Source organism: Natator depressus, chromosome 19 (genome assembly GCF_965152275.1).
Source record: "Natator depressus isolate rNatDep1 chromosome 19, rNatDep2.hap1, whole genome shotgun sequence".
NCBI lineage: Eukaryota > Metazoa > Chordata > Testudines > Cheloniidae > Natator > Natator depressus.
In genome coordinates this window covers 3,174,377-3,191,397 of record NC_134252.1, presented here as the reverse complement: position 1 = coordinate 3,191,397, position 17,021 = coordinate 3,174,377, and the positions used below count along the sequence as shown (strand labels likewise).

Sequence of the window (17,021 nt, the reverse complement as noted above, 5' to 3'; positions counted from 1 at the left end):
CATTTATTAAAGTATGGTTACAATGCTATAGGTAAGGGTTTGTGAGAACTTCAATTACTCTTTTATTGATTATGCACTATAATTAGGTGCTATGAGTTTTTAAAGTAGTCTCAGGCGACGACAGAGTTTGTCAGAATATTTGGTTTGGCTATTTAACATGTCTTTGTGATGATAGGTAGAGCTGATAGACACTTCTGATAAGAAGACCTTGTTTTCAGTTGCTTGTAACTTTGTCAGACTTTGGCAAATTCAGGCTGAAATCTTTCATACTGGGTGCCTCCCTTGCGTAAATTTTAGAAAAACTTTGGCCAAAATGTTTTATTCAATTGCGTATGCTAAAAAAAATGTTGCAGCCTTTTCTTTGAAATGCTCTAGCTTTGGAGCCGGGATTTGAAATTTGCCAAGGGGGGGATAGCTTTTGTGTCAGGAACGTGCCTTTTGCTGTCTTCGTAAAAATCCACTCAAAGTTGACCTTTGAAAATCGCAGTTCGCACATTCTCAGTAGAGACATCCTAGAGCTTAACAGCTAAAATCTTCAAAGGTTATCCTCACTGAGCATACTCAAGCCTCTCACAGCTTCTAGTGTTGACAAGACTCCACCTGTCATCCCCACATGGCTACTCCAGCACACAGCTATGGGGGCTCAGAAAGACTTCACCTGGAATGGCTAATCCCAGCAGTTTTGGGCCAGGCACCAGAATTGAGAGCATAGAACCGTGCAACACTCCCCTCTGCTTCCACTGACTCCCCCACTGCTGGCACCCAGGCAGCATGGAGGAGGAAGCCATTAGATTAGAATGCAGAGGGAACAAAAGTTGAATGGGGGAGAGAGAGAAGTAGATAGGGACAGTGTCTGGTGAACTGGAATTTGGGGGCGGGAGGAGAAACTGAGAATTGGAGGAGGGAGACTGGGTCCAGTTGGGTGAGGGGCTGTGTGGAAAATATAGTATAGGATCATGTTATTAAACACTGTCATGCATGTCCACAAGGGGGCTGAATTAAGGTTGCACAGCCAGTCTTAATTCTGGCATTTCCTAATGTTTGCGTTTGCAACCTTAATGCTCTTTTAATGCCATTTTTTGTGTATAATAGTAAATCAGAGTTTGGGGGAAGATTATAAATAGTTGTTGATATGGACTAATTTTTTGTGTGTTTATATTTTTGGTCTCTGATATTTATAGACTCTATTCTTGGTGAAGTTGGAATAGTTCAGATGTTTGCCACCCATGACTTCTTAATTATCGCTAAAACTAAGCTGCAACTGGTTAGTCCTCAACATTTTGTAAACTTTTAAGTACCAATATAAGTGTTTGCTACTTTACATATTAAAATACAGTCCCCCTGTTCCAGGCAATTTTCTGGGTACATTCAATGACATCTAGCATTTTATGAAGGTCTCAGTCACTGTGTATGGATTGAGCTGTGGTAAATTTTAGAGTGTTTGCAAAATGTTTTGAGGAGCGATTTGAAGGCAAGGAGGCTGCTTGGCTAACAAGAAGGGCATACTTTTCCACGTGTAAAAGTCACTGTAGTAAAAGTTGCAAACACAGGTAGAGAAATAGTAATGCCATGTATTGGGTTCAGCTCCACAAACCTGTATTTGTTTGATATCCACTTGAATCCAGCCCATGTTTTCTTATGGCTTAAATAATAAAATACCAGTTTAATTTTTATTAAGATCTTAATTTACAGTAGCACTGTAAAGTCATGTCCCTAAAATATTTTTATCTGGTCACATCATTTAAACGTTTCCTTGAAATGCTCTTGTACTCTGAATTATTATTTTTAAGTGGGTACTGAATGGATTTCTTTTTTATCTATGATTTCCATCTATCTGCAAATAAATAGATGCTATTGACTGGTCCTTCAAACCCTCCTTGTTATCTGAAAATCAAGTTCATCCATTAGCCATAACTTGGCTTAACTAGTGCATTAAAGGTGTAGTTAGGGGTCCATCTCTGTATACCTGCATGAAGTTTCTGCATTTGGAATCTAGTTAAAAATTCTGCTGGTGTGTGAGCCTGTAAAAAAAAAAATCTCACTTTCCTTCAGCTGCATTGGCTCTTTATTACTTTCTGTATGAATAATGCACTGATTTTGTCACTAAAGTGAGCACATGTGACTCCAGTACATACAAACAGCAACTCTGACTATGAAGATACCTTTTATAGTCAAATTAGACTATAATCCTATTTGAAAGACTCAAGAAGTTTTATATTTTAAATTGCATGATCAAATTAAATACTAACAGTTACTGTGATTCCTACTGCAAATGACAGCATGAAATCTGGTATCTTTGTTGAAATCCTGCATGTGCTTAGTAGATTTGTTTATAGTAGGTTACACTAAACTTGCTGTCTGTTTAAAAACGTCACCAGCTGTGTGTGTGTGTAAAAAATAAATATATAAATTTGGCAGGTATTAACTAAAAAACACAATTGTTGAAATCTTTAATATACAGTAAGTGCTACAGATTGCTGTAATGAGCCCAATAAAGGGGGCATTGTGTCTGCAGAACAAATGAGTGGGCAGAGAATGTTCTGCTGACTGGGTAGGCAGACAGGCAGCTCCGACTTGCACTACATGAGAGTTAATACAACACCAAAATGCCTTTTCCTTTGAAGAAGTGTTTTTGGAAATAGACTTCCTGGTCTCTTGCAGGCTGTCTCTAGTATTTTGAATGAGAGTATATAAACTGTAGTGTAATGTTCCTCTTCTGTTTCCCTTCTCACTTCTCTTTGCTGTATTCTTCCATAAGTCTTCCCTATTGAGTTAACCAGTGCTGGTTTTTGAAGACCACAGTACAGATAAGTTCAATGGAGCAAAGCTGCAGTTAGAAACTGTTAGATTAGACATAGCTCTGTTAGTAAAAGGGTATAGAAGCTGTCTCCCTCTTTTCCCGCTTCTCCCCACCTTCTTTATCTTTCTCGTTCAGCTCTTGTCACAGGTTGCAAACTGGAATTTATTGAAACATTGGCATTGCGTAGTTTATAGTCTGTGATGTATGTTGGACATAGTGTAGGGAGAGTGGCAGTGCACCAAAGTGTAGGGAGGGGTTTTCAGACAAGAGGGACTTGATTGTGGTGTGCAAGAAGAATCATTAGTAATAGGACACTAAAAAGGTCTTGTTACAGTGCAAGTGTGTGCACATTTCTAGTGTTTTTTTGTTTAAGATTTGAGTCTGTTACAAAATCCTCAAAATGGAGAGAATTGCAGATTGGATAACATTTTAATTTTATTGGCCTAGGAAACAGTATTGTTTTGGGAAATTTAACTGCTGTTACTAATTTTGTTTAAAAAGGGAAGCAAAGTGTTTGTCATTTTATGGAAACACTTTGGGTTAACTTTATGCATTCAGGAAGGATCATATAAGTAAACTTTTCTGTTTGGGAACAAAAAATGCAAATTAAGTATTTTCTCCCACTCTCTATTGTAATTTAAGAATGGGAACGATTAGTATGCTATAGCTAACAAAAATCCTGATTCTTAGCAGAGTAAGAAGCAGCTGCAAGGCCATTGAGAAGATAAGTTGGTTTTTGTTTCTTGCAGTTTTTGTGGGTTTTTTGTAACATTTGATGCCAGCTCTAGTCAGATGGATTGCAAAAGAGGGAAAGTCCCTGGACTCCTTATGTACCTACCTGAATCTATTACAACTTGTGTGAGGGGTTAAAAGAATGTGGAAATTCCGTGTTGGTGGCTTTCTTATAGTATTCAGTGGCTGTATTAGGTTATTGTATTTTTTTATTTATTAATCTTAACCACTATTAAAGAAAGTCACAATAAACCATAATCCTACTCAATTTTTGTTACTTGTAATCTTGGCTTTGGGTGGGATTAAAATGTAGGGATTTAAAAACATTTAAGAATTTTTAAAAGGCCAACATTCTTGGGTATTTTTAATACTGAAGCAGCCTGGAGAAGACAGTAACCAACTCCTTTTCGCAGATTGATGTATAGATTAACAAATTTTTAGGATGAACTAAAACATTCAAAATTGTATGGTTTACAGGAGTGAGCATAACCACCAGTTGTAAGGTTAAGCATGTACATTTTCCATAGTTCCAGTTTGAGTGCTTGAAGGTAAGCTGCTTCCAATGTGTTTGTAGCATAGTGGGGCATCAGTCCTGTATGAGGCTTTGGGGTAATATGGCAATACAAATAAATGATTCGTAAGCAACTGTATTGCTGGTGGTATTGCATATCCTTCAGCATTTCATTATTCAGTATTTTGTCTGAATTTCTTGAACTACTTTATGGAATATCAGTCAAGTGCAAATCAGTTAATTTTCTCTAAATAAGCTTACTGAAAACTGCTTGAAGAAAGTGTGTGAAAAATATGAAGGCAGTTGTTCTCAGTGATACAATCTTTCATGACTATTTAATTGTAGATATTTCTGTTCTCTTACAACTGTGCCTTTTTTAGGGAGGTGGTGGACTCCATGGTGCAGCATTTTAAAGTGACAATATTTGGGGACCGGAGACCAGTTTATGATGGGAAGAGAAGCCTTTATACAGCCAATCCACTCCCTGTAGCAACCACTGGGGTAAGACATATTGGTACTTTTCCGTTGTTACACACAGCTTGTCAGAAAAGCAAGAATATCTTTCTAAAAATGTTAGCTTCAGAAATAATTGAAAATACACTAGGGTATCTGAAATGCAATAAGAACCTCCCTAATATACACCTTGATGATCCATAAACCCCATAATATACAGAAAGTAATAGTCTTTACCATCTTCTCAGTAAATATTTAATAGTATTTGATATTTTTCTGCGCTGAGATCTCATATTAAATACTCAGTTTTACAACATATACTATATAGTATACTTGTTCTCAAACTTTAGCAACCTGAGGACCCCCATTTGAATTTCAAATTTTTCTTGGCCCCTCAAACGCCCTGTTCAGCCCCAGGCCCTGCCCCCACTCCACCCCTTCCTCCAGGACCCCACCCCATCTCTTCTCATCCCGGTCCACCTCTCCTCCTCCTCTTCCTTGCCAATATACACCCAGATGTACAGACATTCTTTTCCCAACCTAGGTATTATATAATTTTTTAACATTAGTTTTAATAAAATTTTTAAACAGTCACAAATAGGCTTTCAAGTTAAAATTCTCTTACGATAATGAGTTCACACTTTGTGGCTAGACCGATAATACATGAACATGTGGGTCACATATTTAAGGCGACGTATGCAGCTTGTTGCATCCAGTTTCCTGGGTTTATCCACTCTCAGCCCAATCCAAAACCTTGGCTTATAATCATTTTTGAATCTGTGTTTAATCAGTGTGTTTCACCAGACATGATCACAAACCATGTTCAGAAATAGTGATATAGGCTGCCAGAGGCAAAGAGGAACAAGGGTCATCTACAGCATGTTTATAGCTGCAGTAGCCTAAAAGTTTAAAATAAAAACATTTCTCTTCTCTTTCCCCTCCCTTCTGTGGGGCAGGGAAGTAATGCTGCAGTGTGTGATAGCTGTGCTGGCAGACTGAGAGAACCATTCTTTTTGAGCAGTTGCTTACACAACTCAAAACATTAAGTGTTGACAGGATCTTGTTCTCTGCTGTTAGTTATTTTATAGGCTAAATCCAAGAACTGCTGCAAAGTGTCATCATCACTTTAAACTTCCTTCCACCCACTTTATATGATTCTTCCTCCTTATCTCAGATCTCCCCTTCTACTTTCCCACACCTGCCAAATAAAAGAAAAATGTTCCTTCTCCCCACTTTTGACTTCAGATCGTGGATAGGTGGGACAAACATAGGCTAACTGTCTGAAAGAGAAAATGGCACCATTTGTAGTCAAGAGCTCTATTTGTATCTCATTTGCCTTTTAAATAGCTCTTGTGTTCTGCTTCTCCATTCCCTTCAACAGGTAGATTTGGATGTAACATTACCAGGAGAAGGTGGAAAAGATCGTCCCTTCAAGGTGTCAATAAAGTTTGTTTCTCGGGTGAGCTGGCACTTGCTGCATGAAGTTTTGACAGGAAGAACCTTGCCTGAGCCTCTGGAACTAGACAAACCAATCAGCACTAACCCTGTTCATGCTGTCGATGTGGTGCTACGACACCTACCCTCCATGAAGTAGGTTCTCTCATCTTCGTTCCCTCTCTCCCATTAGCTTTTTTTAAACTTTGGGGTGAAGTCCATTCATATTTCTGCACAAACATAGCAGGAGGAAATCAATTAAGCCATTCCCTACACACAATACGTCTTACTGATGGGCCTGGGGAGATTCCTGGTCTGAGTCAATTGAAGCTAATATTATCTGAGTGTGAATATTTGTGCGGGAAGGTCAGACCCAGAACAGGTAATATCAAAGACTTTCCACAGTGGATTATTCAAGACAGTATCTTCCCCCAAAAAACTGTTAAGGACCATGAGACACTTGTTCTGGATCTTCAAGTCAAGTTTAAGAAATCTGAAACAAAGTAATAAGGGTTACAATATACTGTAGCACTGCATCTTTTGTGTACTCCAGTTTAGCAGTGGCTCCACATAACTTGTAATGTGCCTTATCTGAAAGCATGAGCCTTTTTAATTCATTGACATTTTACAAAACTGCAACTTCATGTTTTGGATAAACAGTTGAGATAAGTTTTCTTTAACTGTATCTGTTTTCCTCGTCTCAGAATTCTGAAATTTCAAAGGAGGCTAGTGTAATTTTGATATACATTTTGCTTTATTCATGTACTGGAGGTTACTTTTATCTTTTAAAGTTTGAGTACTGGTTTGAGGCACAAGGGCAGTTTTCTCTTACAGAGGTTGAAATGAAATACATCGGACAAATGTATCTGTAACTTGCCAAAATGATCTTGTCTCTTTATGGAACTAAAATCCTTCAACTGTCCTGAATTGTAAAGAAACATGAAAGCTAATGGCCTTGACACTAATATGATCCGTCCAAATGGTTGTATTCTCAGAGGTTGTTACACAACTATTACTCATCTTAAATGCCAACATAACTTTCCAAATTCTTTGCTTACACCAAGCTTCGGACAATAGAAAGTGAATTAGTGAGCTGGACTAAAAACACATCGGTTTGGTAAAACATACCCACTTTCATGCTAGCGCAAAAGGATATCTGAAAGACTGGAGCCAATATACACCAGACACTATTCTGTAGAAGCACCTTGCCAGTCAGCATTTGTGCTGCAGTCAAGATTGTGCTTTACTGAAAGGATGATTTAATTTCAGATCTTTAACATTTATTTTTTAATTTGCTCTAAATATCATAAATAGCTGTCACTTAAAAAATTGTAATGCTTTCTTTGACTAAAATTAAAAATACCACTATGGAAACAGCAACATACAGAATAATGTTAATTTAGTCTCAGAATCATAGCTATATTTTGTAAAATGTGACTTTCTGGTACTGATATACATCAATATCCATACAATAATTTATGAGGTGGAATAATAATCCTTGTTATATAAGGCTTTTAAAATACTCTTATGGAAGGCCGTAGTATATACAGATGGCTACTCTTTTCTTTTTTTAAATAGGTATACCCCTGTGGGCCGCTCCTTTTTCTCAGCTCCAGAGGGCTATGATCACCCGTTGGGAGGGGGCAGGGAAGTATGGTTTGGATTCCATCAGTCTGTTCGGCCTGCCATGTGGAAAATGATGCTTAATATTGATGGTAAGTAAATGATTTGTGTATAATAGAGGTATGGAATGGAGAAGGTTACCTTTTAAGAATAAAAATGTCTGTGCTGTTAACTAGTTGACTGATGAAACTCAGATATGCACTACAGAATAGTACATTTTGTTTGTGGGAATAGTTTTCAAAACTTGTGGAACAAAAGCATTTCCCACAACTAAATCATCAGCTCCCAAATTTAACTTTTCTCTCTCTGCTATAAATTAAGAAATTAAGCTTAAAGTAAATAGCTAATTTCAAGTATTCTTGCATATACTCTAGAAAAATACAAAAATTAATCTCTTGTCTATTTAGTTGCTTTATTTAAATTTAGAGTTGCTACAAGATACATGACCAGATTTGCTATTACAGGAAAAGCTATTTCTAAAAGTAAATGGCTCAGTTTGCAGATTCTGAAGCCTTTTATTGTAAAATCGTTACATAGAGTACAAATTATTTATCTGATTGAAGACTATATTTTCAATATTGTGACTTGGCTATAAGACTTCCTTTATGGTTGTGTGTTTATCATTATAAATATAAAAAATTACTACCAGGCTTAGTTCCTTTGCAGTGGGCTTAATTCAGTCTTCTGGCTTTTTCTTGCAAAGGATTTAGAAGTCCTAGTATTTGTATTTCTGGATTTGTCATCAAAGTTTAAACACTTGGCCAAAAGCTAGTTTGTCCTAATCAAGAAACAAAGTGTGTTAATTAAGATATATGACATGTTTCCTCTGTGTAAGGGAGACTATCACCGGTACACGGGGAATGAGTTTCTGGAAAAGAATTGTCAGTACCTAGACAAAACACTTAAAGTATGTTACCTTATAAACTTCAGTACAAATACATGATTCAATAGTTGCTGTAAGGTTTGATGTATTCTATCTAATTAGATGAAGAAATCACAATTGTTGGTTTATATTGAACTAGTTGAGATTGGCAGTTCAGCAGCACAGACTAAAGACCTAACAGAAGGCTTCTGAGAACAGTTGGTGTACTTTTCAGACAGAATATTCTACAGACTACAAAGAGATAAGCATTCATCTAAAGCATATGAATTTAAAGTGTTTTAATGGAACATGCTCTTTCTTTTTGAAGGGATCTGGCTGCAAATGGCTTGTGCTGCTTAATCTGCTTGAAATATTCTACCAACCTCTTGTGGCCATTGATCAGCATCTCATACAAACATTTTAGTGTAGTCTTCAATGCTGAAGATTTGCCTTGATAATATCCCCCACACACTCTGAATTGCAGGTTTGACTATTGCAACTTAATTTTATATAGGGATGAAGCCACAGGCCTGAAAATGCTCTAAACACTATAAAATTCATCAGCCCATCTACTAAGCAATGGATGTCTCTGTACTGCGGATCCCAACTAGTTAGTGCCGTTCAGGGTCTGTCTCCTGATATTTAAAGCCTTCTAGGACTCTTACCTCTCAGGACAGCTACATTCAGTTGGAACTATGACATTGTGACCAATAGGGAAAGATTCATGAGTGTGGGAGACAAAACTGTAATAGGATCTGGACTGAGATTGTGGAACTGTTTGTCTTAGAGAGTACTCTGTACTCCAAGACTAGTGCTGTTAGTTTTCTAATAGTTTTAAGTTTTTCGCTTCTTAATAGCCACACATCATGTAAACTTTTGACTCCGTTAGTTAGGTGCTGCAGTAATTTAAAACAGCAGCTTTATTTCTTACACTTTAATTATGATGATTCTGCTTTCATCAAAGCAATATTCATATGATAATGATAGTGTTAAATAGGCTTTATCAAAAGATTGCAACAAAGTTAAATTAATTTTCCCAACTATGCACACACAAATTAAAAATCGGAGAAAAGATACTCTATTACAGCCAGATGTGGATTGTTGGAGTTATGAGCTGAGATGGAAGCTAGTACCATTTTTTGGGCAGTCAGGAGTGCCACAGGTGTTCCATTAGGTTGGAGGCCAGGTCACTTTGATTGATGGTGTTTCTTTCTTTCCCATTAGCAAGATTAGCAAAGGATGCAATAAATGAATGGGCAGAAACCATATTTAGAGTAGGTGGGGTGCAGTGTTAAAATCCAAGAGACCCTGAGGCTAGGTAGACTTGAAAGCCACTAGATGTGCAATGTAGAGCAGAAAATAGCAAAAGAGGGGCTGACACCAAGAAACAAGTTGACAAAAGCCACATCCTCGTGGTGTGCCTTTGAGTTTTATATATTTTTCAACATATTATGACATTGAAATAGGGGACAGCTTGCTCCGTACTTTTGTAACCATTATGTCTTGCTCATGTGCTTCAGAGACAGAAATGAAATACATAGTTGTTGCAGCTGAGGATATATTGATACTCCTTATTTCTGCAGGTTTAGGGAACATGTGACAACTTTCATATCTAGTCATGCTTACTGCACAATTATTTTCTCATGGATAGTAAAAGTAAACAAGACAAACGGATCCATTTCTGTAATTTCCATTTAATTCAGAGAGTTTTGCATTTTGTAAGGAGTGCAGGATCAAAAATATTCTACCAATCAGCAAATCATACCCAGGTTTTTCAGTTAAATGGCCCACTTGTAACACAAGAATATTTCTGACTGTAAAGGTCATTAATGATTGGTCCAAGCCAGTGGTTTTCAACCTTATTTTGTTTGTGGACCCCTAAAAAATTTCAAATGGAACTGCGGACCCCTTTGGAAATCTTAGACACAGTTTGAAACCCCCAGGGGTCCACAGACCACAGGTTGAAAACCACTGGTCCAAGCAAAGTTATTGCATTGTTCACATTAGCTGACATCTTTCTGAATTTCTAGCTATTGAATAACTAAGACTTACTACCAAAAATGCAATTATTTCAAAAGAGAAATGCAATGACTCAATGCTTGGCGTCTAAAGCACATCATAATTCTCTCCTACAGTTGTTGACATATAGGAGCAGCTGATATTCTTTAATACCAAGCCAAGTACTGTTTAAGTCAAGCTATGTGCAATGCCTGCCTTAGTGCAGTAATTACAATAGGGCAGAGAATTCTGAGGTTTCATAGTAGAAATACTGAAGTCTGTGCTCTTGCATACTGAACTTCTTGGAAAATGAGCAATAAAAAATTGATCCTTTTCTTTTCTTTTCTCATGTATGGTAGTAGCTACAGAAGTAAAAAGAGGGGTAGTTCTTTGTAAATCCAGTGTACCCAACCAAAACTATACCTTTTAAAGCAGTTAATTCTGATGTTGCTATTGGTTGAAAAGCAAAGTTAAATTAAAATTATTTGAGTTTTATGCTATTACAAGTAAATCCTCAACAGTATGTATGCTGCATATTGAGGAGAGACTAGTTTGTTTTTTGGTTTTTGCTGTAAAGAAAATAGTCTTAATCCTCACTGACACTGAGTCTTGCCTCTTGTTGCTTTTTGTAAAGTAAGCTTTCCCCATCACTGCCGAATAAGGTCTTGTTAACCAGAAGGTTTGTTGTGTTTATCTTCTTGGTAGAAGTTATTCAGTTCTAGAGAAGATTTACAGTGGATGTGCAACAGACTATCACATTAAAGTGAAATTCCTAAATAGAAATAATTTTGATGTTTAACAGATTATGGGAAAATGACTTTGCTAATTTGGTTTGAGACAAGATTAAATCTACAGTCAAATTATTGGAGTTTTTGATCACTTACTGCATACAAGGTGCTCTGCAAAATATCTGTTCCTATCAGTTTCACAAATTTTGTTACTATGGAGATGAACCACAGATCCCCAGTTGTTGGGGGCGTAAGCTATTTGTGTTCATTCAGTAATCGACATCTGTAGGTGTCTGCTAGAGTGCGTCATACAAAGTTGGCGGCTTACTGGAGTGACGCATATCTGAAGAATTTTTATTATTTGTATGGGGGATTTTGGTGTTTTAGCATAAGAGACCTGGGAACTTCATAAACTGCTAATTCACTATTTCATTGTCTGATATTTTTTGCTATTTAAAGACTTAAGTGTATTGCTCAGCCTTTCTATATTTGGCCTCAATTGAATGAAGGTACGGACTGAGCTAATAGCACCACCTAAAGTTAAGATTGCCTGATTCTTCCCACTATCAGTCCCTGTTTTCAGCTGTTTATAACTTTGCCAAACTTCAGCCATTTTGGGGTGAAATTTTCCATGCACTGAATGAGGCAAGGGTACTGGGGAAAAAATACTACACCAAAATATATAACATATTTGGTCAGAGAAACATGAGGGCATTATTTAAAATCTAAGTGAAAAATAACTTTCTAGACTGTCTCAGAGGAGAAATAAGCACATCCAGAAACCACAAAGTAATTTTATTGGCAAGTTTGTCAATAGCTCCTTTAACTTAAAGGAGATTTTGAATTTCCTTTGCATGTGGATATTTGAGCTAGACGACAGTAGTGAACATATGAAGAAAGTGGTGGACATGTGAATAGTTCCAAACTAAGCCATCCAAAAAGAAAAAAGGAAAATCTTGAAACTAACACCGTTTGCTACTGTCACATAGTTCTCTCTGCTTATGTATTCTACCTCTTCCCCCACCCTGTGTCTGTCTAGTCTGTTTAGGGGCAGAGACCATCTACTATTCAGTGTTTGTACAATGCCTAGTACTATGAGGGCCCATTCTTGATTGGCCCTTAGGCACTACCACAGTGAACATGATTAATAACTTCTGCGTAATGTCACTGTTGGCAGCTAGAACAAGATTTGTCCTTTGGCTTGCTGATCTGTGGGTAGCATTTTTAGTTTTAGTTATGTGTCTTCTTTAAAAGCAGCTTGCCTTGCCTCTTCAGGTTTAGTAGAGAACAGAGTGTAGCATTAGGATATTGCTACTCTCCTGTTCCTTTGTATTACTGAACCAACTTTGCATAAAAAGTCTCTGGACAGACTTTTGTTTGTTTGTAGGCCATTTCAGGTTATCTAAGGGCTAGTCTAAACTGGCAACGCTAAAGCGCTGCCACGGCAACACTTTAACATGCCTTGTGTGTTCACGGCACAGCTGTAAAAAAACCACCTTCACCAGGGCATAGCTTCCAGTGCTGTGAGTGCAGCTCCCAGCGCTGGTGCACTGTCTACCCTGGTGCTTTACAGCGCTGAAACTTGCTGCACTCAGGAGAGTGTTTATTCACACCTCTAAGCCAGAAGGTTGCAGCGCTGTAAATTGCCAGTGTAGACAAGCCCTTACCTAGGCTAGCACGGGTGTCCATCACAGGTCTCCATAACTGGTAATCTTATAGGCTGTCTTAGCAGGGTAGTCAAGGACTGAATGGCTTGTAGAAACTGAACTAGTCACATACTCAGAGGTGGTCTTGTCAGGTCAGAATTCAGGCACACTGGTTGGGCAGCATGGGAGAAGCGTTCGTCGCCGCTGCACGTGCAGTGCTCTCATTGGCACTTTACTAATTTGAGGGATAAGCATAGGATTTCCGCCTCCAGGTTTTGTCAGTTGAAGACCTTTCACCAGAACTAAAACTTATGTTGGAAAAATACTTGAGAATGTGGAAATAGAAATACTCTTATTCCAGAAAGATTGCACATAATCTCTTAATGCAGAATTTTAATCACCTGTTAAAAGCTCTTTTCAGGCTTAATATTGCCTTTTTTGGTAATTAAAACAATTCATTTGCATTTCTAATCTGCTTCTTTTAGAAAAGCAGTAAATGTGGAGAGTACATTAATCCTTTGGCTTCTGCACACCTGGCCTTGATTCTCTGCAAAGTCTTAGTGTCTCTATTCATACTGTACGTGGTATGTCTTGTGACACTGGGTTGCATTTCCTTGGTGAGAGTGCCTCTTCACAGCAGCAGTTCCCAACCTCTTTGGCAATTCCAATGGACTTGTTTGTGCCAGCAACCTGTTGAAATTCTTTGCATCCTACCTAAGGACAAACACAAGTGCTTGTGGCATCAGAGTTCATTAACTCAGAAATGAGCTATTTATGTAGTGGTAGATGGAGAATGAGGAAAAGTGGGGCAAGGAAGGACCTCCATTTCTGAAATTCCACCATCCCACAACCAAGATATCTGCTAGCTGCTTCTTCTGGCTACTTGGATACTATATTAGATAAGAACCTAGAGAGAGAGAAACATTTACTTGGTTTAAATGCAGTTTAGGAGTCTTCTGCCTGGTGGAGAGAGACTACAGTAATGATGTAATTACCTGGATTGACATGTGGTCTCATTTTCTAAGCCTTATATCAGATAGAAAGACTCATTTTCCTGTTGCTTCATGGACTTGAAAAGTACCTCTTGTGATATACACAAGCTGAATGCCACAAGTTAGGTCAAGAAATGTAGGAAAAACGTTTACAGTCTAAACAGTGTTTAAGAACATAGAATCCATTTATCCTAACTGCAATTTGACTAGGTCACAACACTCTAACTCTCAAAGTGCATTTGGATCTTTAATGAGCCATTGATTGGTCATGATCTTGCTTTTACATTTTATCCAAAAGACCGCGTCTTCAGCAGAGGGGTGTCCTTACACACCGTCTTTTGGTTTTGGTTTCAAACTGTATCTAAAGGAAGGATGTCATAATCTGAACACCACCACTTACTCAAACACCCTGTATATATGAAACATCCTTTCAAATCCTGATGAGGCTCAAGATAGTCTTCTCAAAAACTAAACTAGTATACAGCATGGTGATGTATGGTTGCAGATCTTGATTGCTCAATACTAAGCTGTCACAAAACTTTCTAATAAGTTTTGAAGAAAACTTGAGTGCTGCAAAACATACACTTGGAGCTCACTTTGAATAAAAATCAGATGATTTGTTTGATTCTTTGGCTTTCCAAGATGGCTGTTTTCTTCCTTCATGTGTTTTTCCTCTCCCCTTAGTTTCTGCCACTGCCTTCTACAAAGCACAACCTGTAATTCAGTTCATGTGTGAAGTTCTCGACATTCATAACATTGATGAACAACCAAGACCTCTGACTGATTCTCATCGGGTAAAATTCACCAAAGAGATAAAGGGTGAGTAGAAAGTTATCTTTAATCAGCATGGAACAGATTGTGTTTAATGTGCTCAGAAGGTTAGTTATGACAGACACATTAACTGAAAGTTTCAGAACTAATATAACCTGGATCAAAAGTGAGTGTGTCCAAAATAATTGCAATATTTACTGTATTTAGATCTAAAATTAATACATGAGCTTCATGGCTCTTTAAACTGTCTGCAAAGCCCAACAAGGATGAAATACTAGATAAACTCTGACACTTTAAAGGTCAAATAGTAAGACTGCTTATTATAATGAATGTACCAAAGCAATCACGTTGCTGGATGGCTGACTCTTATTTAGGAGATAATGTCAGTAGTACAAACACTCCTGCTGCTATTTAAATGCTGAGGCAAAGCAAATATATTGGTTTTCAAAGCTGGAGTCATTGGTTGTCTGCCAATATTTTATTAATATGACTTTTATATCAATTGTGATATAACAGGGATAGCTCAGTGGTATTTGCCAACCTTGAGGGGGGGACAAATTCCATCTTGAATTGATTTAGTTGGTGGAAGTTTGGGTAGTTTCGTTACATACACTACTTTGGTGTCTGCTTTCATGCTTCTTTGCACTCCAGTGTACAGAGTAATTTGCAGGGGTAAGACCTTGTTAGGAGGGTTTGAGCAGAGTCCTTCCGAACATTTTTTACTGTCACTGCAAGAGTACATTCCATTTAAGAACCAATCAGTTTAAAAGGTAAGGTACAGCCAGTCAGACCCCTGTGTTTGTAAAATCAAGAAATTTTTTAAAAAACCGTACCTTTAATGGATAAATTATTTTGTAACTGGCTCAAACACAAATCTTTCTGTTTTTAAATCAGTCAGAATGCAGCATGTCTAACTGTACAGTGAGCAGCTGTCACTCTACTTCACCAACACATCTCAGTCATTGTAATAGAAATAGCCACTGTAAGAAAACACTGCAAGGTAAATTAACCTTGGTTGTTAATATTTATTTGTATTATAGTAGTACTTAAGGGCCCCAAATAAGATCAGAGCACCATTGTGCTAAGCACTGTGCGCATATATATATATAGTAAGACAGTCCCTGCCCTGAAGAAATTTCAATCTAAATAGACAACAAAAGGTCAGAGGGGAAACAGTCTGAGAGGTGAAGAGATTTTCCCAGTGTCAGAGTACATCACTGTGAATAGAACCCAGTTCTCTTGAATCCTAGTCCAGTATCTTGTCTATTGGACCATAATGCTGCCTCATCCATTTTTCATGTCCCTGAAGGCAGAGAGTGTGCCTATCCTATGACATTACCATCACGGTATCATTTTTATGTAAATATCAATGTTGCATTGTTATGAGGAATTAATAGAGTAGAGTTAACTTGGATTACCATATACTTACTAGAATTCCAATGGGATTTCTGTGAATTTACCAGCTGGATACCATGGAATAACATGAATCAATTCATGCTAACTGTGCAATCAACTCCTATAGCTATGGTGCAAAAGAAGATAGAAAGCATATAGAGTCAGGATTCTGCTCATGCTTAAAGAGCATGGACTAGATCTTAACTTCAGCTACTCAAGATTGTACAGAAAACTAATGACAAATCTCTAGAATTTAGAAATATTGATTTTTAATGAAAATAAAGCAAGTTAGTCAAAATGCTGATTAAAGCTGATGGATATAAGTGGGGGAAATCACCTAGTTTAAAAATTACTTTCCTATCTTACTTATCCCCTTGGTACAGATATGGTTCCTCAGTCCTAGGGTGCATTGGAATTGGTCACCAGGAGCAAAAAGGGCATTGCTGTCCTTTGAGAACCTGAACAGAAAACTATATTTTGAATCCAGACTTCAGTCTCCATGAGGCTAGTCTCACTTATCTTAAAATTAATATAATAGCTTCAACTGAAATTATAAATTACTTTGAATTGCATGTATTGTAGCTAGGATTTATTTTAAAAGAAACTCATGGTTCTCCACTATTAGAAATATTTTTGAAGTGAGCTGTAGCTCACGAAAGCTTATGTTCAAATAAATTTTAGTCTCTAAGGTGCCACAAGTACTCCTTTTCTTTTTACCTCTTAAATGAAAGTCAGAAATCAAATAATGCATTAAATGCAGAACATGAGTTTCTAACACTGCCATAAGATCATTGTATCTATTTGACACTCAAGAGTTCTTGACTCTATTATGTGTGTACTCTTATAAGAAACGTATGTAAATGCTTAACGTGTGTATGTTGCATGACATTGGTTTTTCTTGTTGCTTTCATACAGGTCTGAAGGTTGAAGTGACTCACTGTGGAACAATGAGACGGAAATACCGTGTTTGTAATGTAACAAGGAGACCTGCCAGTCATCAAACGTAAGAAGACATTTGTCAGAGTGGAGAATGTGTAGCAGCTTGCTTGCCCTAACACCAAATACTTGGAGGGACT

At 37.5% G+C, this 17,021-nt stretch overlaps 1 protein-coding gene across 1 annotated transcript in view; it reads left to right on the top strand.

The window, feature by feature from the left end:
• The window catches only part of AGO3 (argonaute RISC catalytic component 3), a 51,797-nt gene that overhangs the window by 22,391 nt on the left and 12,385 nt on the right, over positions 1 to 17,021 (top strand). The window contains exons 3-7 of the mRNA XM_074934669.1: positions 4,424 to 4,544; positions 5,878 to 6,086; positions 7,509 to 7,645; positions 14,464 to 14,598; positions 16,861 to 16,948. Of these exons, the coding sequence (XP_074790770.1) occupies positions 4,424 to 4,544; positions 5,878 to 6,086; positions 7,509 to 7,645; positions 14,464 to 14,598; positions 16,861 to 16,948 (690 nt within the window). The remainder of the gene's footprint in view (positions 1 to 4,423; positions 4,545 to 5,877; positions 6,087 to 7,508; positions 7,646 to 14,463; positions 14,599 to 16,860; positions 16,949 to 17,021) is intronic.